The sequence below is a fragment of the Cygnus olor genome, chromosome 3 (assembly GCF_009769625.2).
Source record: "Cygnus olor isolate bCygOlo1 chromosome 3, bCygOlo1.pri.v2, whole genome shotgun sequence".
In the NCBI taxonomy this organism is placed as follows: Eukaryota; Metazoa; Chordata; class Aves; order Anseriformes; family Anatidae; genus Cygnus; species Cygnus olor.
In genome coordinates, this window is record NC_049171.1 from 26,667,780 (window position 1) to 26,693,182 (window position 25,403).

Consider the following 25,403-nt stretch of genomic DNA (forward strand, 5'->3'; position numbering starts at 1 on the left):
CTAAATTGGTGTATAAATAATTATTAAATGTGGACACATCAAAAGTACATGGATAAAATATAGTTCCATGCATAATTTAACAATTAATTAAAAAGCCAACACTTAATTGCAAATGGTAGAATTTTATCTCTTATGATCTCTAAGGATAAATAATTAAATATTGAATAAAATCTGTGCTGAGAGCTAATTTTAAACAATAAACCCACAAAAAGAGAATGAATTAATATATTAGTCTACTATAGGAAACATATTGGTTCTAGTGTTTCTAGTCTACCATAGAATAACCTCACAGTAGACTTAATTCTCCTTATACTCATCCTTTCTCATATAAGAACCTACATAAAACAATTTAAAATAAATAAATAAACAAAAAGGATCATAAAAACATACACTCAACTGTTCCAAAAGCGCTGCATGCCATAAAAATACCAATGCACTTAAGCTATATTTCATGCATATTTAATTTACTGTTTTCAATTATTCTCTTTCCTGCTCCCAATTAGTCATGAAGTCTGCATGCATTAAAGAGGATCAAATAAACTTGAAGTCTGTGGCACAGTTTTTATTGACTTGATTTATTTATTTGCTTGCAGAGAGATTCTGTGATGTGGTTTATCACCAGCCTCTAAAACTTTCACATTTTGTCACTGCCTCACCATCCTCACCAACCCCTGGTTACCTTCCTCCTTTGTCTAAACTTCTCATAAACACCTAAAAAGTCCTGAGTTTGCTTGCTGATCTGCTTTGCAAACACCTATAGATTATACTAAGCAGATCACAGATGCTGTGTGGTTTACTTGTCAGTAGAAGATTTTTGAAAAATTTGTATACGCCACGTGGTATGAGTCAATTATAATTGTACATATTTCCAGGGATAACAACAAAATCAAATATTTCTTTACAGCATTAACAGCTGACTTTTTAAAAAATTTTGTGAAGGAATAAATCTCAAAGGAAAAAATACTTCTGCTTAGGCAAGATGTTTGAGTATAGTCCTGAACACGAAAGGTCAAAAATTTTTAGGAGAAAAAATGAAAGAGCCTGTCTACCTAGACACAAATAGGTCCTGCTGAGCACTGAAAAAATGAAATACAGGAGGAAATCCTCATATCTCAGCCACACCCAAAGATTAAAGCAGTGAGCTCAACAAGCTGCATGCTGTGTTTGAAGTGGAGCTGTACAGTTTACAACAGCTGTCAGAAATAACCAGGAGGAACATGCAGAAGATTCATTGATATGCACTTGCACAGCAAGCAATCTTCTTACTATTTTTATTAACACTGAAAAGAAAAACATGCTTTTTCAAAGTATATTTCAGATATGAAAGGCAGTAAAGCTCTTTAAAAAAAAAGTCAGCACAGTTAGAATAACACCAAGGATTTCACACCTTAAAACAAATAAAAATGTAGAGCTAAAAAGCGTTCATTTCTAAAAGAAGAGGTGGGGAATGTTAAATAACAGATTAACTGCATGGCTAAGAAGAAGATATCGTAGAGTAGAGCTATCTCTAACGATAACCACTAGCGTTAGTGAAGTGCCAGCTTTCAGCAAGGGAATGACTGCATCGGATCAGAATGGCCCCTCTGCCATTAAATGCATACCTGAACGTTTCACGAAGGTATTGATGCAAGATGCCATTTGCAAACCATGAGCTGTCTGAAGGACTCACAGGAATCAATAACGCTGGGTTTCTATTATGAATTATGCATTTAGTCTTTGCACAACAAAAAGCACTTATTTCTACAATGTCCTACCAATGTATCACTGCAACACAGCATGCAATTTTGAACACAGCTTTAAAACAGTAGTTTTAAAAGCATTTTGTCCAGCTACTTCTAAAAGCCTTCTTGCCCATAATACCTTTACAAGTGACTTTTGGAGCAACTAATGACTGTGCAGGGATGCTGCCCACTGCTCCCATCGCCAGCACACTTCTTCCCAGGTCTCACCGGTTGAGGGTCCCAAGCCGACCCATGCTGCTGGGGGCAGCAGGTGGTGGTACACCCCGCAGTGTCATGGGCAGGACAGGCTCCCTCTCAAGGCAGCTGCTCAAGGCACCCCAGGGTCCCATACTGCTGCTGGAAGGTCTGTTAAGAGGTGCTCTACAACCCTTCCTTCAGCGAAAAAGGGAACCACTTTTGCCCAGGAAAGTGGTGGCGTCACCGTCCCTCGGGGTGTTTAAGGAAAGGCTGGACCTGGTGCTTAGGGACATGGTTTAGTGGGTGACATTGGTAGTAGGGGGATGGCTGGACCAGCTGATCTTGGAGGTTTCTTCCAACCTTAATGATTCTGTGATTCTATGAAAAGAGAAAAATCATTTTCCCTTTCCACCTTTCCCTAGGTGTCCATTAGGTATCTCTATTTCCCATCGGAGCACTGATCTAACCAGCCTCTGGTCACCTTGCCATTAATCCCATTTTCTGTACATGATTATTTCTGATAAAGAAACTAAGTACTTCAAAACATCTTGTTTAACCTGTCAAGACTAAGCTGTGGTGCTACAAAACAATTTTTTAAATTGATTTGAAAAACAAATTGAATGACAAAGACAAATTTGTCTGCTTTTACTCATTTTTCATCATTACCTTTTTCTTTTCCCTCTTTTATCTCGTTTCTACTTATATTTCACACTTTTTTCATTCTTTTCTCGGGCTTCAGGGGATTCAAAGGAATTTAAGGAAAAATTTCTGGGCTTTAAGGGAAATCAGATTTCACTTCAGACTCTTTAACCATGTGTGAATGCTACACCAGAATGAAAATCTTTTTCTTTCATTAATTTTTTTAAAAAGCCAGTTTTGTTATGTCAGGTGCTACTTACTGCTATAGCAAGCACTAGAATTTAACATACTATTTTGACAGCAGCAAAGTGAAACACTAGAAGCAGAGGCACATTGTGAGAAGTTAAAAGATGAGATCTCTACCCCATTGCCACCCTACACTGGAATGTGAGTTTCTTTCTGGAAGCTCATACCACAGCAGCAGGTAAGGCCAATATCTCACCTCTCCAGCCTGTATGTCAACAAAAAGTAAAAGATAGCGTATAAACCAGAGCCTAACCATCAGACATTAAACAGTAGCCTTAATGAGTGCAATACTCTTACCATCCCAATGAAAAATTATTAAAAATTACAAAGAAAATATCAGCATTTTTAAAAAAATGTGGTGGCAGTCCCTTTGATCATGAACTGTGGTATACAAAGAACAGCTGAATTTTCTAAATAACTATTACTTATCTATCTCTAAACCTACGTATCTAGAGATTGTTTGCAGGAAATATTTCTGCAATGACTGTGGCTCTAGTTTAGTAAAGTACACAAACACATGCTTAACTGGTCAGCTGAACTGCCAAGGGATTAATCTCACACACTGAGGTTCAGTATGCACTTCTGTGCCTTGAATCCAGTGCAACTAAAGATGGACAGCAGAGGGCAGAAGGGTAAATATTTCTCAGCCATGTTGTTGTTTGTGGTTACTCAGCAAGTCCCTTAAAAGCAGAATTTAATTAGAAGAATGACAGTAGGCTACCATGCCATCCGCCCAACAAATGATGGTAACCCAAAAAAGCATCATGCTGTTGACCTAGAAAAAACTCTTTTGAATATACTGCTATAGAGGAATTAAAAGTCCAGTACTTTCCCAAGGACATTAGGTTGCAAGAGAATAGAAGACTAATTAAAATGGGCAAAGAAAGAACTAAACAAGCAGGGAAAAAGTAAAAAGAGGCAAGAGGAAGAAAGAGGGGAAAAAACAGAGAAAAGAAAAACAAACAAGGAACAGGGGAGAGAGAAAAGGAAGCAGGGTAGATAAAAAGTAGAGAACGTACATAGGATGGAAAAAAGATTAAAGAAAAGTGCAATCCATCCCCATGTCTGTAGCAGGAGTTCTGTCCACACACATATTGTGGTCAAGCTTTCCACAGTCTCTCCTAATTTCTGTGATCACCTTTAACCTTTCCGCAGTCTCTCGTAACTTGTGTGACCACTTTTATCCTTCCCACTTCTTGTTGCACCGTAGTTCAGTGACAGATAAAGCACACCGACCTTTTTCAGTCAGTGGACTGAAAGCACCTCTAGGACACAACTCATCTGCCCCTAAGGTACTTAGATCACCTACAGACAAGGTGGTCCAAGACACACAGATTGGTCTCTTCTCTCTGCTAACCATAAAAAAAAAAAGTAATCTAGACAACTAGCTGAAATAAATCTAGTGAGATGCCTGAAACAGGTTAGTTCTCATTTTTTCTTTTTCCTCTGCAACAAGCTATCAGCAATCTGTGAGCATGTATGAGCTGCATGTATTTTGTATTAAATCCAAGGTAACAAAGCAGAAAGCTATGACCCAAATTCAACGTAATGTATAGACCAGGAGAGCTCTACTGACTCTGCCGAAAGTGCGTTCATTTATGGTGCTACTTTCCCTGCATTCCATCCATTATAGAGTATTTTCTAAATATGTCCTTGTGTCTTAAGAGAGAGCATCTGAAGGATTAATCTAATTTCCATGCAAGTCATGGTCCTAGAAATAACGCTGTAAGAACAGAAAATGGACAACTGTATCATCAACTGCTTTCAGACTGAAAATTTCCAAAAGATAAAGTTGAGTTGCTACATAAATTCCCAGTTAATGTAAGAACCAGTGTCAAATTATTTTTTTTGTCAAAAAGCGTTAAGCCACTATACATCATTTTGGCAGTTTAACATCTTTATCAGTGAGATGGACAGTGGGATTGAGTGCACTCTCAGCAAGTTGACACCCTCAGCAAGATGACACCAAGCCGTGTAGTGCGGTCGACACGCAGGAGGGAAGGGATGCCATCCACAGGCTCCTGGACAGGCTGGAAAGGTGGGACTGTGAGAACCTCATGAGGTTCAACAAGGCCAAGTGCAAGGTCCTGCATGTGGGCCGGGGCAAGCCCAAGCACAAACACAGGCTGGGTGGAGAACGGATTGAGAGCAGCCCTGAGGAGAAGGACCTGCGGGTGTTGGTTGAGGAGAAGCTCAACATAAGCCAGCAATGTGCGCTTGCAGCCCAGAAAATCAACCGTATCCTGGGCTGCATCAAAAGAAGCGTGGCCAGCAGGGTGAGGGAGGTGATTGTCCCCCTCTGCTCTGCTCTTATGAGACCCCACCTGGAGTGCTGCCTTCAGCTCTGGGGCCCCCAGCACAAGAAGGACGTGGAGGTATTAGAATAAGTCCAGAGGAGGGCCATGAGAATGATTGAAAGGTTGGAGCACCTCTCCTATGAAGACAGGCTGAGGGAGTTGGGGTTGTTCAGCCTGGAGAAGAGAAGGCTCCGTGGAAACCTTATAGTGGCCTGCCAATACCCAAAGAGGGCCTACAGGAAAGCTGAGGAGGGACTCTTTGTCAGGGAGTGCAGTGATAGGACAAGGGGGATAGGGCAAGGAGTAATGGCTTTAAATTTGAAAAGGGTAGATTTAGATTAGATATTAAGAAGAAATTATTTACTTTAAGGGTGGCTGGTGAGGCACTGGCACAGGTTGCCCAGAGAAGCTGTGGATGCCCCATCCCTGGAGGTGTTCAAGACCAGGCTGGATGGGGCTTTGGGCAACCTGGTCTGGTGGGAGGTGTGCCTGCCCATGGCAGGGGGCGTGGAAATGGATCTTTAAGGTCCCTTCCAACCCAAACCATTCTGTGATTCTATGAAATTGTATTTGTGTAAGTTAACAATCCTTTACTTGAATTCTAAAGTGAGCAATCTGAGATGAAAATCAAGGCCAGCAATACATATATATATATATATATATATTTACCTCTAACATCACTCACACCAAGAACTATTTGAAGATGAAGGCCTAATGCCACTGACCTTGTCAAGCAAGTCAAAAGGATTTAGTATGAACTCTTCACCTGATTGCCTTACAGGTTTAGAGCCTAAATCCTTTCTAAGCTACTCCCAAGAGGCAAAATATATGTCAACAATGACTGTGCATGTTTGAAAATTGTTGAAAATAATGGTGTGTATAAACATAATATTCGTTACACTGCTCATCTGTTAAAACAGGCATTGTTTTAAACTGGTATTAAAGGATTGTTCTCCAAAAAAGCTTCAGATGGGGTTTTCCACATCCCACAGAAAATTAAACCTGCATCTTTAAAAGGCATCTTTAATACAGAAAAAGATCAGTAGCCCCTACAAACACAGTCACAATTATCTTCAATTATGAGGAGAAATGCATGATGGTTAATTTGGAGATTGCATTTTGCTGCCAGACTAATGACAATCTTCTTCTGCGGGTTTTTTTTTTCTTTAAATCTAATTTGCCTGAAGTACTGTACAACAGAAATTTGTTATGCTGTAAATCTGGAGTAAAATCCAGAAAACTCCCAGAAGGGGACAGAGCAGGTCGGCAGCCTCTTTGTCTTTTCTCATTAGCAAGAAGACTTCCACAAGAGCACGGGACCACTTGGGTATCCCAGGACCAGGGTGAGGAGGTGTCTAAATAGATGAGGTACTGGGAGCAGCTGTTTCGACACAGCACAATTCCTTTGGGCCTAGGAAACCCATAAAGGAAAACCTGTTGGTATGAGCAGTATTTAGTGCCATTCTGAGGCTCCAGACTCACCCTTCTCACAGAGAGGTTATGCAGAGCAGCTGCTCGGAGGCTGATGTCAGGACCAATCCTGATGGCTCAGTCATGGCAGCAAGAACTGAAACAGCACTTTGCAAGAGAAAGTTCTCTCTCTATTGCTAAGAAAAATGGGGAGCAACTTAATGTCTGGGCTTTGCTGGCCCACAAAGTCATGCCATTTCCAAGAGATACCCTGATTTCAAATGTTTAAAAGATGCAAAACTAGAATTCTGCACCTTCTAAAGATTTAAGGAGCCATAAAAGTTGATTTTAAACATCCCTGAAGAAATTCTGCTACGCTTCAGCATCCGATATTTATCAAGTAGCTACAAGCACAGCCACAAGAAACAAAGAGATAATTAAGTCACCCCCTTAAAAAATGCATTTTTCTCTATATATGAACACAAGCAAATCTTTCCAACAGTGTCTGAACATTATACTCATTAATTAAATCTCAACTCTGACAGCTTGCAGATACATTTTTATTAATGGGACTTCTACGTGAATTCAACCTCTGAAAAGAAATCAAAGCCAGTTATGTTAAGTAATTATACAATCTGTTTCTCCAGAGAAATGTCTGAGCTCGACAGTTGGCGCTGAAACAGCAGATTAAATTTAGAACTGAAGGACCATGCAGTGAAGGTGAACTCACAGCCTTTAGTTCTGTGTCGACTAAAATCTGTACATGTTGTTAAACTGATGTGCTCTGTCCCTGAGACCAAGTTCACTACTTATTCAAAAGAAAGATGTTGAAAAGTGACTTTCATCCCTAGAAAGTCTCTGTTTCTAATCCACAAGCAGCACACTGATGTCACTGGCTGATCTAGAGTTATTCTTCTCAAGGTCACTTCCCTCTCCTCAACACAGTACTTAAAAATTATTTTAACCTTTTTTTTTTTTTTTTTTTTAATTTGCCTTAGCTGTGTTGCTACAGCCATGGCAGTCTAATGCTAGAAAAAAAGCCAAGCATTGTAGAAAGAAATAGTGTCCCTTAAAACTTTGTCCCATTTTAACTTCAAGTGCAAGTATTCAAACAGATCACCCGGGGTTATCAGACAGCAGTATTTCAACTCCCTCATGACTCCTCAGAGACAGAAACCTTGAGATTTACATCTTGCTAGTTTGACTTCCTTACTATATGCAACTGCATACTGAAATCAAACATTTAATAAAATGCATGATCACTGCTGCAATAATCAATCACCCAGACATCACAGAAATATCAACTGACCTTCATGAGATGTTGATTTATCCATTTTGTGAAGGTCTTCTTTTGTACTTTGTCCCGTTCATCTGCAGGTAAAAAGGAAAAAGAAAAGGGTTTTCAACAGCTCTACAAATGATGCAGAAGATTTTTTAATAACAGCTTTAAAAAATAGCATTCTAATAAGGTTTAAAAAGAGAATAGCTTGTAAAAGCTCTGAAATATCCAATTAAAATAATAGCATACAAATGTTTTTGGCGGGACATCGCAGAATGTTACGCAGAGGTTTCCTGAGCAGAAGTTCCAGGTGAACACCTCCAGGGCTACAGCCCTGCTGTTAGAATAGGAGCACTACTAACAGAAATGTAACTTCCTAAGAAAAGTTGACCACCCATAAGATGATTAAAAAGATCAAAGCACACTTTTAAGAGCTATAAATACCACTTCCAGCCTTTATAATCTGATAAATTATTACAGTATTTACCAATAGAAAATCCCTTACAATATGAAAGCTGACTTTCTCATCATTGTGCTTTTTGACCGGAACATGACCCTTGTTCCAACATGCTTTAGTCAGAGAAAGCACCTCGTTTCTTTTAAACCTCTATAATATAAACAGAGGGTTCGTTAACCTAGTGCTGAGGCCCAGCTACTGCCAACAGTTTGCTCCGTGGTGTGGCAGTTAGCATCAGTGATTGCCCACAAAATACCAAGAAGAAATAACAAGAGCAATAGGGTAAGGAAGCATCCCACCACGGACTGGATGTATGTACATGTATTGTACAGAGCCATGCTAAAGAAACAGTGATACTACCCCAGCTCAGGAGTTCAGTTACCTCCACAAAGCCTCGCGTGGTCATTAGGTGGTACAACTGCTACGGAGCCGCCCGGTCCCAGAGCTCCCCAGAGCAGGAGCTGCAGTGCATTAGGACCGGGACCATCTGTGCAAGCCTAAAATAGCCAGATCCCTTAAGACCCTGTACAACAAAACTGCAGCTGTTTCATTGACTTGGGCTATTTGTAGTGTGGCTGAGGAGGAGCAACGAGCTCAGGTAGCCAAACAAGACCCTTTCTTCAGCTGTGGCCATCACTAGAAGATTGAATCACATCCTGAATTTTACATTAAAATATTGTTTTCATATTGGTCAAAGGTAACGGAAGTAAAATAGATAAATAAAAAATCATGGGAGGTGCACATCCATGGATGTTCGAGTCGCTGGTGTGGTACTGAGGTCTTTCAAAATGGCCTGCGATCACACACGAGTCCACCCTGGGCCATGAGGAGCATTGCTTGCTGCTCCTCACGCTCGTGAGGAAGGAGTTCTCAGGAACTAACTCAAAAACAAGGCAAGCAAAAGCCTGTGAAGCTTTCTACAAGCTTGTACACATCTTTCCATGTGAGATCCACAGATGATTTTTTTGGTCTTTTTTTTTTTTTTTGATCCTTTTATAACACCTCTAATTTCTGCATTCGCTGTGGTGATGAGTTCTGCAGTTAGTCTGTGCAGTGTACTCGCACATTTGGCTCTGTACAGAGCAGGAACTGTTCCCAAAACACCTTTTCCATACCACTCATGATCTCTAAGTTTCTGGCATATTCTGTTTCCCTCTTCACAGCTCCACACACACTTATACTAGTCAATGACCCAAAAAGAGAATTAGGAGACCACCTAAGAGTAAAACAAGCACTGTGTGAGGGAAAAATCGGACAGAGTAAAAAACCTTTTTGCTATGTAGACATTTTCCTATAGCCTTCATCCAGGAAGGCAGCATTTCCAACATCAGTAATTTCTCCTAGTAAGGTAGAAGCCCTGGCTTGGCAGATGTAGAGAACAGAAAAACAGAGAAATGAAAGATCCAGAACTAATTTCCCTTACAACTGTTCCATTATGGGTAGCTGTTGTAAAAGGAACACAACTTTTCTGAACTGCAGAATTTAGTAGGTACCAGTCCACAAGCGTACAACACGCCTGTTTTCCTAAGGTAACCTTCATCTAGTTTTGACTAACCACCACGAAAGTCTACAGTTAGGAAAATGTTACTGGGACAACAGGAAAAAAATAATAATCCCCAAAATTCCATTCCATGCATCTTGTTAGAACATGTAGTGACTATTAATTTCAACCCTACCTTCGATTAAAATGCCAACAGAAGTAAAAAGTGATGTTTGCTCCTCACATTCCTTTTATATATGCACATCAATTACACTTTTCTACGCTTGTAGAAAAATTGTATAGCTATGACATATACAAATGTGTAACAAGGAAGAAAACTGCCACCTGTAATGCCGAGAAAAACACCAGAATAAAAACCACTTGTGGTTTTTAATCAAAAAACAAACACAGAAAAGAAAACGCCGATTAGGATGAAGGTGCAGTGCAATAGTATTTCATGTGCTCGACCTCCAAGTAGAGCACAGCGAAGCCAAGTGAAGGAACTAGCAAACAGGCAGCCTACTATCAAAGTAAGGCACAGCTACGAAGCGAAAGCCATTCAAAGTCTCTGGTGAGAAGTTTTCCCCACGGAGAGCCCTGCTATCTACCAGACGTAGCTCTAATGCCCTTCCATTACAAAGCAAACCCGCTGCTGAAGCTGTAGAGCTCCCAGGCAGCGATGCCGCGCTACTGACCCATGCAGCACATGAGCTCCACCAGCTTTGCTCTCCGGTCCTTTTCATCTTTAGCAAACGGTCGCATTCTTCACTTCAAAACCTCACAGTTCCCTTTCAGGGAAAAGCAAGCTGAGCCCAGGGCTTCTCCTAGCTGTCAGAAAGTAGTAACTCCCCTTTAAAAAAAAAAAAAAAAAAAAAAAAACACGAGCAAACAGCCCATCTGCTGTTACAGCACGGAAAAACTGCGAACCCTCCGGATTTAACTCACCACAGGCATTAAATGAAACATATATGCTTGTTTGTTCTGAACTTTGAGTGCAGTAAGCCACATTTGAGTACAAACGTTGAGCTTTTCAAACCAGGAAGTCTGTTTTGCCTCTGTCAACAGAGAGTGGCAAGGCAAGCACGTCATCATGAAATGCGTAGTGGCGGTGCCGCCTCAGCCAAGGCAGGGTACAGGTGAGGCGGCTGGAGAAAGACAGCACACCTTCTTGGATCATCTGATCTGTAGATCATAATATGAAGCCCTCGATGGTTAAGTAATCAACCGGAGCTTCTCCGCTTTACCTGTCATTGCAGACATGTATCAGACACACAAATTAAGTCTCCTATGCTTTATATGCCTGCGAAACTACCCCAACAAAACATCCGCGGTCTTAATAGGCTGACACCTACTTTACGGATCTACACCACAGCACAGGTCCAAGTTAGCACATCTGTGGGTACAAAGCAGTTGTCAGAACTAAGGCATCTCATTGTGTGTTCCAGGACAACGCCCTTGGATATAACCCTGGATATAACAACGCCCTTGGCTTAACCCTTAGCTTGCCCGGGGTGAAGCCAGGAGTTGGACTCGATGATCCTCACGGTCCCTTCCAGCTCAGGATATGCTATGCCTGTGATCGATCCAAATGCCAAATTCAGGGACCAGATCCTTCTGACACTGATGCCCCCTTCCACAAATCCTCCGTGCCTGCAAGGACTGCTGCACCTGCACATTAGAGCAGCTTCTCAGGATGGTTTTCCTACTGGAATTACGCCAAAGTCAACACCTGACCTTGACGACTCTTGCGATGCCTTCCTGGAGAGCAGCAGCCAAGCATTCCTCCATGCCTAAATGCAACCCAAACCCACCTTTATCTGTCAAAACCCCCGGTTTTCTAGATGTGCTCCAAATTTCTGTACTCGTTTCCTCTTTCCAACGGTGACAATATCAAAGTTGGGAGTTTCTCCACTACTGACAGACTTGAAAAAAATTATCTCCTTTGCTTAGGCAGCTTTTTGCATTGATAAGTTTGCTTCTCTACTGACATTTTGTTTGCCTACATGAATGGCCAGATATGCAACAGGTTTGTCTACATTTATCCAGGTATTTACAAAAGCCCTGACATGAGTTATTTCTTACTTACGTATTAACACACTAATTTTTTTTGCACATATTGCTTCTATTTACAGGACTGACTTACATTAAAACTCAAAAAAACTGTGTTGAAAGAACATTGAACATTACTAAGGTTGCTAAACAAAGCACTCAAAAGTAGAGTGAAAATTGGAATTAAAACTGGCCTTAATAAAACCCTCTTGGGAATATGCACTATAACATTTAATTAAATGACCACTTACTTTTCACTAGACTACTGTCTAGTACATAGAAGGGACGCTATTAATTTAAGGACCAGTTATTCAATAATGTATTTCATGTTACTGTTGCATACAGAGCACCAAACCTTTTCACTGTTCACTCTTCAAGCTAGGAACACAAAATTCGCTTCATTATAGGCTTTCCTCTGGTATTCTTAAGTATATTGATTGAATACACAGTACAGGACAATCTCTTGTTCAGAACTCCTAAGAAAGGAGGGAGATATTATTCCCATTTTGTAGAGAAAAGAAGAAAAGAAAAAGATATAAAAAGCTGAGTACTGAGACACTGAATATCCAATTTTTCAGAGAAGTCTTCTGTTCAGAGGTTAGTTCTCATCAAGTTCTGTTGCTCAGCTCTTCCACAAACTAGACCCTGCTATCTCAAATATTGCACTCTGAGCATAATTAATGAATCACCTCTTGAGAAAACACCTGTCTTATGATGCTCCCCCAGAATAACATAGCTACAGAAGACACAAGGGGGCAAATCCAGATCTCCAGGCAGTGCTGAAATGCTTTACCTAGGAGGCCTTCCTCTCTGCTCCTGCAAACTCAGTGTTACCTTCTCACATGCCTCCCAAGGCCTATACCAATTAGTCATTCTCCCTCAGGAATTAAGAGCCAGAGGGCACCCAACAAACTTATCAGAGTCGGGAGCAGTCTCCAGAAGGTAAAAATCTCAATTCAAGCATGTCGAGCTTGGAGCTTGGATAGTTTAAAAAAAAAAGGGGGGAGGGGGGTGGAATTTCTACAGGGAAGCGTTGAATAACCTTACTAATACACAATCTACCAGCTTTCACATCGTTTGTGGGTATTCCTAATTACAGCAGGTTTTTAAAGTACACATAACTCTAGGCCTTGTGTATCAACTTGGACTATCTGAAACAATAATTCAGCAAAAGCTACCCCTGTTACAAAATCTGGGATTATCTTTGATCCTGTACAATATCCTGAACTAGATAAATTTAGGAATGAACTAGAGCTGTAACATATAATACACTGAAGTGTATGAGTACAGACCTAACACTATGAATTGTGTGCTACTGCATTACATTTTCATCAAGACATGCAGCATATAAAATCCTACCATAGTTTGACAATGATTTCTGATGATTAAAATATGTATACCCCTTCTGCTATAAAAATATCAAGGCAGAATTAGCATTCATGTCGCTAACAAACTGGCAGCTATGGTGAGGTCTTGCTAAATTGCTAACAAGTTTCTGAAGAAGCAGCATTAGATGTCTCGTACAGGGATCTCTGCATATCCAACCTGAGACCGGAAGCACTGAGTCTGGAGGTGTCACAGTTCCAGGGCCTATTTTAATGGGGGCGACATCTACTGTATGAAAAGAACTATAGGAAATCAGGGAACTCCCAAATTATTTTCAACAGTATCTACCTTTGAAAAAAAAAAAAAAAACAGACCTCTGTGAAATAATTAACAATTTAGTCACTCAGAACTGGAGTGGTAATAAAAATTCAGTGTTTGTCATGATAGAGTAACTCCTCAGCTAAAGGATCCCTAAGAAGTTCTTGTTACTTACCCAGGATTTGGGGAGGGGATAGATATGTCAGTTTTCTCAGAGTAATCAGCTCAGTTGGTAACCCAGCCTTCTATCAGTTATTTGCTTCCTTCTCAAAGTATGCTTTGCTTCACAGTGTTTTAATTTTTATATTTCAGAAGGACTACCTCGTGAATTTTAATATAGAATGGTGTTGTTCTTACATCAGCTCATCCTGAAGTGCAGGAAATGTTTGTCAAGCTTAGAAGTAACATTTTATATTTTATCACCTTTATATTTTTTTTCCTTTTTTAACAGCTTCCCGTTGGATTTATAAAATCAGCACTTATAACAGTCCTTGTTTATGCCTCTGTTGGTGTTCCCGTAGCAGGACGGCTTGGGGAGCAGCACTAGCTGTTTGCAGGAGTTTGCCTTGGCGACAGCATCACTTTACTGCTTTTTTTAGAAAGACTGAACAGAGGCCTTGTCAGCCAAATACAAAATAAGAGGATAAATGCAGACGGACTGGTAAGGTATAGAGTTTAGATACTACAGAGGAAGCCAGAGAGTAAGGGCATGGAGCAAGGGAGAGACACGGTCCGCATGTGAGAAAAAGAAATTAAAAAAAAAATAATTCATGAATCTAGGCAAGGAAACTTGGATAGGAGAGTTGAGGATAGACATAATGATGGGATTTCACTCTGCTGGAAGAACAGTCAAAAAAAATTAAGCGACTGTAGGTCAGACAAAGATTCTTACACAATGGATATATCCTACAATTTAAGAAATACAAGCAAAAATGAATGCTGCTAGACATTCGTAAGGCACAAACGGCAGAAATGCATAGCCTACTTCAGATTCGCTTCTTAAAAATGATGAAAATCTAAAACCCTCTTAAAGTCTCATTTCATTCAGGCAAAGTAACTTCATTTCTCTTTCCCACTTACTGCTCATTGCCATCACTTCCTCCTCCGTGACAAGTTTACATTCCAACTCGCCTGGCTCGCAGACGCGAAGTTTCAGTTACTGAAGTGTCCCACACATATACAAAGGTGCTTGAATAATGATACCACTGCTTATACACAAACGGAACTTTAAAGAGAGAAGGACAAGGCACAAAGTGCTTCTGTCTCACTGTGTTACTCCCAAATGTTTATAAGCTAGAACCGATGCAATGGCACACAGAAAGTGAGGTTATGCAAGAAAAATACCTATCAGCAATCAGAAAAATCTAAGGGAAAGTGTACACACCCAAAATATCAAATATTTATGTTTAAACCCTAAGAGAAAAGCCTGCATTATGTGCTGGTGTTCCCATCGCTGTTATTCTCTAGCAGCCCCGAGCCACCTGAGGAAGGGAAAAGAACCACTGCCTCCTTCTCCTCCTTCTCCAAAGCATCCACTGCCAGCTGCTGCCAGCAAAGGGCACAGGGAAGACGAAACCCTGGGCTGCCCCAGTGGGGCTCACCAACAACTGCTCCCCACACAGAGAGATGCATTTGGCAATTGTCATCATCTGACCTGGGGGGTTTTGTGCGTTTTTTTCCCCTCCAGAAAATGTCTCCCACTCAGCTACCACCCACTCTGCCAAGGTGTGCATCCATGCAGCAGGATTCTTGCAAAAGTGGCTTCTCCTCCGCACCTTCCTGTCAGGCAAGGCAGTAACGAGGCTCCATTTTGTATGCCACGTCAGATCATATATGCACGTAGTTATGGAAGTGATTCCAATTAACTTCTATCCTGAGGTTTGCATTGTTAATTTAAGTAGCAATAAAATATGAACCTCAGTTTAGATCTTATCCTAAACCTTCTGGTTCCTCCAATTACTCCGTTAAGAATTTATGCATCTCTCCACTTCAGTTTCTTCTCCTTGGAAAATCAATCAATTTTCTTACACTGTAGGGGGAAAGGTCACATATATAAGTTGGTCTCATTGCAAGGATGGATCAGGATAAAAGTTTTGCCTGGTTATTCTAAAACCTGATGCTCTGCTTCATGCTCCGCTTCTACTAAACTGCACGGTCACTGCACTCAAGAGCTGAAGATGAGCTAGAAATTGTGTGTTGTTCCTGGAGCTACAGCCAAACAAAACTAAACCCTGACCCCACTGAAGCTAACAGTTAACCTTTCCTGAAATAAAGCCCCCATTGACTTCTATGTGATTAGTGTTCAGCCTTCACAACATAAAAGCAACCCATGTTTAGGATCTATGATATATTCTTCAAAAAGAATATTTTTATTTCTCTACCTTTCAAGAAAAAACATTATTTCAAATTAAATTTGTCAAATCATTTTTCTGGATATGCATTTAGCTATAAAAATGCACACGCTCTCTGAAAAAATGTTCTTTATGAAAAAATGAGGCATGTAATTTGTAGGCAGAATGTGAACTCAATTTGCTGACAGACATAAATGCACCGAAGACTGGGAAGTGCTCAAATACTACAAAAGTTGCAAGAAAAACCACACGAGAAAGCATGAAGACTGAAAATAAACTGGAGAGCTTCAGTATTTGATTTTGCATTACACTCAGTCATCCCTTAAGAGGGATTCCCAATGAAGTTATGTTGATTGCAACAGCTGCAAATAGCATCCAAAGATACCAGCCTTTCATCTGCGCTCTGCTTAATGCGTGTTTGCTCACTGAACTCCAGTGACCCACGTCAGCAGCTTCCCAGCCTTACAAGTGAAGCAACGAAACGTTAATACAGATTAATTGGTGGAGAGAAGACTAACACACATACTACAGAAGTTAAAATGCTGGGATTTGGAACGACGATACCTGTCTTTGGAACTCTGCAGTTCTTCGTAACTAAATAGCAGTACAATGTGGTTTATTAGTATGTCTGTTTATTAAAATGGACAGAATAGACCACTAAGTTGGAAATTAATAGCTTGGATATAGCAATATATAGAATATAGTAATATATATACATACTATATATAGCAAGTATATAGCAATATACTGCCAAGGAAATTAAAGGACTTGTAAAAAAAAAAAGTCTTTAGTCACTTGTAGACTTGTATTTGCTTTGTCATCGGCTCTTGTATAGGCTCTGAAAGACACAGCTCTCTGTCTGCAAGGTCCATTGCTCCCCTGCTATAAAATGAAATTTAACACTTGGACATTTACATCCCCACTGCCATCTGTTAATGATTAGATGGGCTTATCAGGACTCAAACAGAGAGTCAACAACCAAACAGTAACTTCAGTTGCACCTTCCCCTCCAGCTGTACACACACGGGCTGTTCAGGTATTGTTTCTTCCACAAAAGACCCAATTCCATATGCAAACAAATAAGCAAGCACGGTCCCCCTGAATCAAGGCAAGACAAAGCTCCAGCACAACTCCATGAAAGGAGGAAGGGCTGGAAGGGACCCTGGGGAGAACAGGCTGCTCAGGGCACACCTGCCCCCCAGCCACGTTCTGAACATACTCGGGGCACCCTTAAATGAGCTACTTCGGGTAACCACAGGCAAATGGCAATGCCTGGGAGCACCACTGCACACCCTGGGCCATGGACACTTTTGTCAGCTCATGAAGACCTGGGCTGCTGTGGCTAAACTCTTACCAGCCTCCAAACTCCCAGATGTATCAGATGGTGCACGACAGCATGCGTTTCGACATGTTTAACTGTGACATCAATGTTCATAATCCAGACTGATATAGACTAAGAAATAGATTTGCTGGAACAGAAAGATATAAGGCATAAAATAGAATATTCTTCTCTGTTATCACTACAGTGTGCTAGAAACAAACTTTCGGATAATTCTGGAAGTCTGAGTTTAATCCTCCTTGCAGGTAGAGGAGCAATTGTCAAACTCCCACTGATTTGGGAGAGCTATGACCATCTCAATAATCAAAGTAAAAACCGCATGCAGACAAAAACACACACACACAAATCCTAAAACAATGGCTCATCATTTGGGCTTGTGATATTCTGTAATGCACTGCACCGCAACCCTACAAATTCAGGAGAATATGAAATCACAATAGACCATGTATGAATGCTTTGTGTTCTGAAAATATTCAAAAATTTGTTAATTGCACACCCATCTGGCTCAAAAAGAAACTGCACTCACAAAAATCCCAAATGAACCTGTTTTCTGCCACTGCTTTCCATTTATCCTTGAAGCAGAACAAAGAATTCAACTGGTCTGTCCCTGAACCATGTGGGGACAACTCAACTGCGTAAAGCTGTGCGGGTGTGCCTGGGTTTACCATCCTACACAGAAAATGCTACATAAAACCTCAATGAGTGAAACGCAAACTACTTCTGATATGAACTGTGGGTATGTAAATTAAGAATAATCACACCTGATCACACCTGCATGGAAAAAATACTGTCATTTGAGTGTGTGCACACATCAAAATGAAGAGGAACCCCAAGGAATCACTTGGTAATTTTATTGTAGTAAGTACCTAACTTGGGTCTCATAAATGACACGTGAAATAAACTCAACAAATGTTATTTTGCTGTCTTCCAATCCCAGCAATGAGTGGTATAAAGGGGTCAGAAACACGAACAAAATCCAGGTCCCAGCCCCCGAGAGTTTACAGCTGAAGTATAAAGCAAGGAATCAACAATGGGTACAAACAGCCCACAGAAGAAATACAAGAAAGTAATGGAATAACAGCAGTTGCTTGTAAGCCTGTTCCATTCAAGGGGGGGGAAAAAGTCAAAGCACACTGCTTTCTTATTCAGTAGCTAATTTGGTTCGTACTGTTCTCCTTTGTCTACGATCCCCATGCACTCCTACTTACATTATATAAATTCTCATCCAACTACACACCACACACGCTGTCAAGACTTGCGTCAGCAACGAATTCAGAATATCTTCCTCTACTGTTCCAAGTAGTACTCCTCTTTTTATTCAATTTCCCGCTTAAAAACCAGAAAACATGTGGAGGAGAAAACTAAAATAGCAGTTGACCTACATAACCAAAATCCTCTTGAAATGTAAACGTTAGTATATTTACTCATTGCAAACACTTGTTTTGTGCAGCCCTCTCCCCCAAGCCCTGTAGCAAGACAGATGCTGAATTTTAATTCAAAGAGCACAGCAAAGCAGAAGTCCACGGATGGCAGTGAGCATTGCTGAAAAGCTGACAAATATACCGTTTTCCAATTTGCTTCAGTTTTCAGTATTACTTGATTTCTGACTTTTATAGGCAAAAACACCCATGTCAAAACGCCACATCCAGCTGTCAAGACACGCACAAGCTGTACACAGCCTAAAAGAACATTTCAGTAGATGTCACTCTGCCCTGCGAGGCATATCATAGCACTTCTCGGCTTCTGGCTGTATCACCTTTTTACATCACCACCTCAACCAGCATTTAAATTCATTTAAAAGAGGAAGGTTTTATGTATTTATTTTAGTGAGATATCAGGAAGTGTTGATACAAATTAAAATCGGGTTTCTAGATTGCCAGTTTATATGTTTTAAAATGCTAAACTGTGTTTTAACTAAAATCCAATATTGGAAAGATCTGACTACTGCCCATTTCATTTGTGATAGTAAGCAGCATAGCACTATGAAAATCACTACCATCTTCCTCAGCCCTCCACAAGCCAGTGGAGATGTGCACCAGTTCTGGTTTGCCTTTTGTTCCAGCACACATCATGTCCTGCTCTGCTCACTGTGCCGTTCCTTGGAGGAAAAAACAGAGGAAAACATTCCAAAAGATCCACAGAAAGGTCCCGAGAGAAGACATTTATGGAGGGAGAACAGCAATGTTTGCATGTAACACAACAGAGGCTGTAAGCATCACAGTTTACATTGCCATTTCCTCGGGACAAGCTAAGGCCACGAAACTTACTCCAGTGTACACAATGCACATGAACACACTCACAAGCAGAGTATGATTGTCACACACAACACTACACATAAAAAGGAGATTAATTCTGCTTGCACACAGCGTCAGGATAACCAGAACAAGAATCAGATTCACTTGACATTAAAAAAAAATCTCATCTGCTGATGTTTACAGCACAGACATCTACAACGTTGCCCCTGCCTTCATCAGCACACTCACCCCTTGTTCTCCCTCTGGTCTCAAGAACAATAACAGATTCTACTCGACAACAAAGAAACATGAAAAGAAATACTTGGATGCTTTCTGTGGCACAGGAAGGCGAAGGACACATGCACTCTCAAACTCCTATCAGCCTCGTATTCCAGCCAATTTCAGCTGAAGACTTGGCTTGAAAGAAACATTTAAGTATTTTTTTTAAATATGCCTATGATGATTTGGAAATTTCCTTGACCATTTTTCTTGATTGCTAGGCAAAACCAAAATAAACTCTGAGTTGAACCGGTTCAATTATATTTGCCATTTCACCAGGAATACCTATACTCTTAATCCACTTCACAAGGACTTATTAGCAAAGCAATCTTTACATCTAGTAAATCAAGTAAATCAAGTAAACAAAAAGTACTTCATTGAACAGTCTTGTTAAAATGTGCAAAAAGACGTTGAGCGGAAAGCTATGTAAATTAACTGGAACAGTGAGATGTGACTGCTTTTCAACTGCAGTGTTGCCATACAGGACAAATAGCTGTACCTACCTCTGGAAAAGCAGTGGGAAGCACCTGGGAACTGCACGTGTGCTTAACTGCGTGCTGTGGGGAACACGTCTGCCCAGGCAGGCAGGCAGGCAGCCCTGATTATCAAGTTATCCTTCCCATCTTAAATTCCATCCTTCCCATCTTAAATTATCCTTCCCATCTTAAATTCTTCTAGATCCCTGAAAGCACGCAAACTTGCATTTACCAGCTTCTGGGTCTCCCCCATTTAACCAGCAGAGCAGACTTACCATACATATTCACGGTCTAAATAAGAATATACCTCTGCCTTTAATGTTCACAAAGAGATATGAAAGCTGTGTATGAGGTTTTGTACAAACACAAAATTCCTGGTCTTTAAGAAACACACACTCTACCTATGCTAATAAAAGAAGTAAACCACATAACTTCTTTATGTGGCTATGCTGGTGCTATGATATGTTAAATTTAAGAGCTGTGATCTCATGATGCAGAGAAAGGAATAACAGTGCTAATTTAATCACGTTAAAAATTATCCCAAAATAATTGTCACACTTTCTTAAAGTGAATTTCCACACCTAAGCGATCGATTAAAATGGCATATTTTCTTTCACAATCTGTTTCCTTCCCATACCCACAGCAGCACGTACAAAGAAAATACAGCATCATTTGAATTATCGATGATAATGATACAAAAATGATTTATCAGGTCCTGCAGTAGTCCTAAAGCTTATTGAACAAAGGGTCAGAGGTGGCTGGGGGTGATGTGGAGAAGGGCTGGTACCCAACTCTTCACTACTCTTATTAACTGCAGAAATGCCCCCTCCTGTCTGATCTCACTGCACAGCCAGAACCAGCCTATATGGGATTTTAATTTGTGGTGCGGGCACCCAGATAGGACTGGAGGATCTGGGGCTCTGCCCTCCTGATCCCATGGAGTTTGGGACCACTAAACCCACCCCAGCACATGTCCTCTCCTCCTCTACCCTTCCTCACGGGTCCGTGGACCTCCGATGGCTTCATCTGCACAGCAAGTATGCCAAGTAGATGAGAGAAGTGGCACCTTGGAAGGAGATTTTAAAGTCCCTTCTGGGAAGGCATTGCCATGTACAATGAGCAGCTGAACAACAGGCAAAGGCAGTTTAGAAAATGGCACTGTTAGAAAGAAAAAAAAAGTTTAAGGAATGAAAAATGATACGGCAGAGAGGGCTGCGTGTGGTAGTGAAGACAAAGACAATAGGCTTGTACATATTACAGTTGGGTGAAGAGGATTCCAGTACAGCAACACAGAAAGATGATTATTTTAGTGAAAACACATGTTGAAATGACGGGTTAAGCGTAGCATCTGGAACAGCAGAAGGATGGATCTTACAGCAGTCAGTACAATGCTCAGACCTCTGGAGGACAGCTTACGCTGTATGGACAGAAAAAAAAAAAACATGTTTCAAAGAAAAAGAAAAGACAGGAGAGGAAAGGGAGTGCAGTCACTTGCTTGAAAGTAGCCATGGAGGTCAAACAAGGTGAGGAAGGATTTAAAAAAGGAAAGTGGATACGAAGCCAAAACATTCCCTGGCATTAAACAAAACAGTCACACATACAGTCACTGCTAAATGCTGGATTCTCTGCAGGTGTTATTTAAATATGATATTTAGAAGATTTAATTTTTTTAAACAAAAAAGCTAATGAGTAGGAGCACGCTGCGCAATTGTTCTAATTTTCTTCCATTTGAAGATGGAAGGATCGCCACCTTTACTTGTTATAATCAAACCAGGCATATAAGCAGAAAGCCGAAGCCTGGCATGTTCCGGTTGCAGCCGAAAGGTTTGTAATGACAAAGTTTTGCTTCACTAAAGCTCTTGAACTTGAATGATTTCTCCTGCCAGTAAGGCAGCCAAAGCTGCCTGTCCGTAGAACAAGCGATACATGGATTACCGCTGAGAGCACAGCTGGGTGCTGGTGAATGTGAGAGGTGTCACCACCACTGACGCTTCTGTCCTGGCGCTTCGCAACTTCCCTCCAGGAAAAATTCTGGATCAGTAGTACCATTCACAGCTAACCCTGATGTAAGGCATAGACAGTCCAGTACTATCAAAACAAAAAAAAAGGAAAAAGGAAAAGAGGGAGAAAGATGCCATGACTGTTAGTAGAGGCTGATAATCTATGACCAAGTCATTTAAAATGCTGTTTTACTTCTGAATTTACCTTCTTTGAGACTTGCGCATCCATTCAGGCTGCATGAATTTTGTAATGCCTATATCCCATAGTTACCACTCAGATTTAATGCAAATTATTTAACAACAGTTTACCTTAGGGAAGTGTTTTTATTCCTGAAATACATGCTGACACTTAATACTGTCAAAAAACTGTCAGAGCTCCCCCCCAGCATAACCAGCTACTGCAGAACTCAGGTGTGTCAGCACTCTGAAGGTGTGAATCCAGCACCTACACCTCCTCTGCCCGTGCTGCATATTACTAGGCCTGTCGACATCATTTTCAGAAATTCCTCCCTTCAGCTATTTTATTTACCTTTTTTTTTTCAGCATTTTGCAACTTCAAGCTGCACCACGAACAGGAGCATTTTCACACGTCCAGAAATAAAGCCAGTGGCATCTCCCAGCAACCGTGCAAAAATGTTATCTCTGTTACAAAGCTTGTTGGGAAAAAAAAATAAAACAGCATATATATAAATCTTAGCCCACGAGTTAGCAACGACACTCATCTTGACTACTGAGAGGTCACAATTTTCTTCTTTCTTTAAGTAATTCTTACAAAGCAAAGCGGAAGTTACCAAAATGGTAGTCATATTGCTGATGCAACTGAAGAAGAAACATGGGGAGCGCTAGAACCTGAGGCAACCTGCTTAACAGAAGAGCTATCAATAAAAAAGAAGACACAAAACACATTTTAAAGTAATGGTATTATATGAATAATAACTGCAGGGCTCTCATGGTTTTCTGAAAGATTCAGGGAGTTTCAAACAAAGAGCAGAAATGAAAAAGTATTAGCAAAAGGTGCAACTGTATACTTGAGATATCCTTTTACACATGGCCGTGATCTTCCTGCCAACTTAGTCCGTGTCCTCATATGTGACCACACAAGCCTGCAAAAATCAAGTGCCAGGCTGACATTTTGCACTTTGAAATTTAATAAGGGAATTCCGGATCACATTTGAGGTACTGTACCTTTCAGCAATAAATGAATACATCTAAAATAATCTTCAAAGTTATATTAATACCATTGGTCATAATTAGCCTCACCTCCAGTAGGCACAGAAAAATTAAAAAAAAACAAAAACAAAAAAAGCCACGATTTTTCCCTCCTAAGACTATTCCTTAACACCTCTGCCATGGACCATTGCAAAAGTGAGAGCAATAGGACCACGATTCATCCCGCTTAACTGCGGATGTCTACTGTGTGGATGTGTCCAACTGAGTAACTCACAGTTAGATTTCTTTATAAGCAATGGAGGAAAAAATAGCCTTTTCAGGACCGTCTTCTCCCCACTAACCGCAAAAGGGACCTACACAGCTACCTCATATTAAAATACCTCCATTTGTTCTCATGAAGCCAACCATAAGCCCAAGAAATACTCCAGCTAGTGAATTGGAAGGCAGAACCGAGTTAGGCAGCATCTCTGTACCAGCAGAGTCCTGCTGGTTCTCTGGCATGTAGCTGCCATATGCCAGGAAGTGCCTGTTTACATTTAGCAGCGGTACAGGAAGGAAACACTGCCCCCAGCGACAGAAACTGAGTTAGCCTGGAAATAAAAACGCTTAAATCTTTACAGATTTTTGGTTTGGGAATTTGTACACTTAACCTGGTTATCCATTTCATAACCTTTGTTCTTGTTAGATGTAAATTAAGTCAGTTGAATGTCTTCAGTAAAAGCAAAAATCAAAATCAATCAAATCTGATTTCCAAACACAATGTGTACAGATACTACATTTTTTCAGCTGTGAAGGAACTTCAGTTATCTGAGATGCTTGTGCACATAGGCTGGGCATCCATTAAGCCAGAGTTGGAAGGAGCTTCCAGCATCCTTCCAATCTGGAGACCTGAAAGCATATAAAAGGTCTGTTAATCTTGTCATACCTTTCCTCTGACAAATTCTGTTACAAATATTACTGGTACACCACCTAAGACAAGCTTGCTTCCCAAAAAGCACTGTACAAAAACAAAAAAACGAGTGCACTTGTGTAGTTCCTCTTTTCTGGAGGTGACTGCATTCATTTATGAGCTCCACCCCCTCTTGCTCTGAAATAATTAAGCCTTTTGAGCCTTTCATCCCCAGAGGCTTCAAAAGATTTCTGTAGCCAATTTTCCAGCTACCGCCTTATTCCCATGTTTTAAAAGCCACCCTCTATATTCTCAACTCAGCATAACATAAATTATTCACTAAAACCTTGACGGCTGATTTCTGTTCTCATAGAGCTAAAAATGCACATATGCTGACTTCAGCGGTAGCTGATTTTCTTTACCCCCCCTAACTCCAATTTCTGTTATATTTATCTCATGGGAGGGGGATGGAACAAACAAGATGGGAAAGCACTGACAACTATCATTTTCTCTTGGAGCTCTGAAATATATAAAGCTGTACCTGAAGCTTACAGATAAAAACAATCTTGCAGGTAGAGAAAAATTGTGAAAAACTTAACTAAAATTCAAGTATTTCAGGAAATGCTAAGTATTGGCAAGAACACCAGTTCAGAACAGAGGCTGAGTGCTAACTTGGTAACAAAAATCACCAGAAAATAGTCACTAAGATGATGTGATTTCCTATATGCCTGTCTCTCTCTCAATCTTTAAATACTGATAATCAATAGGACGTTTGTGCTGTAAGGGAACATGAAATACAACCTCAAGAAGCCCATGTCCTCTGAGCCGGGGCGAGCCAGCGCAGCAGACAGGATGACAGCAGCAGGGGCGGCCGGACTGACAGACGTGGCACCTGTCTGTTGCAGACGGAGGGATTGATTACTGCCCCTGGGGCTGCCAGGCCAAAACTTGCATCTCCGTCCAAGTTAGGCTATATTTTTAGTCTTCGCAAATATTACTGAACTATATATGGATTTTGTTCTAATAGCTTTTATAATAACACTTTATTATATGCCATGTAGAATTAGCAGTGCAGTCCTACAGAGAGGCTTAAAATCTTAAAAACAGGGATTTTACGCTGACTAAAAAGCATCACCAAAGATGATCGGTGTCACGGACCTGGGCAGAGTTACCACTACGGGGGCACAGGGCAGCTGTTAGTCCATGACCCGAAGAGCTCGCGTACCAAAGCACATGAGACAAGTG

At 40.7% G+C, this 25,403-nt stretch overlaps 1 protein-coding gene across 1 annotated transcript in view; it reads right to left on the minus strand.

Annotated features, from left to right (window-relative positions):
* The window catches only part of LOC121067794 (dystonin-like), a 301,338-nt gene that overhangs the window by 199,423 nt on the left and 76,512 nt on the right, over positions 1 to 25,403 (minus strand). Inside the window, 1 exon segment of the mRNA XM_040552644.1 lies at positions 7,821 to 7,882. Coding sequence (XP_040408578.1) covers positions 7,821 to 7,882 — 62 coding nt within the window.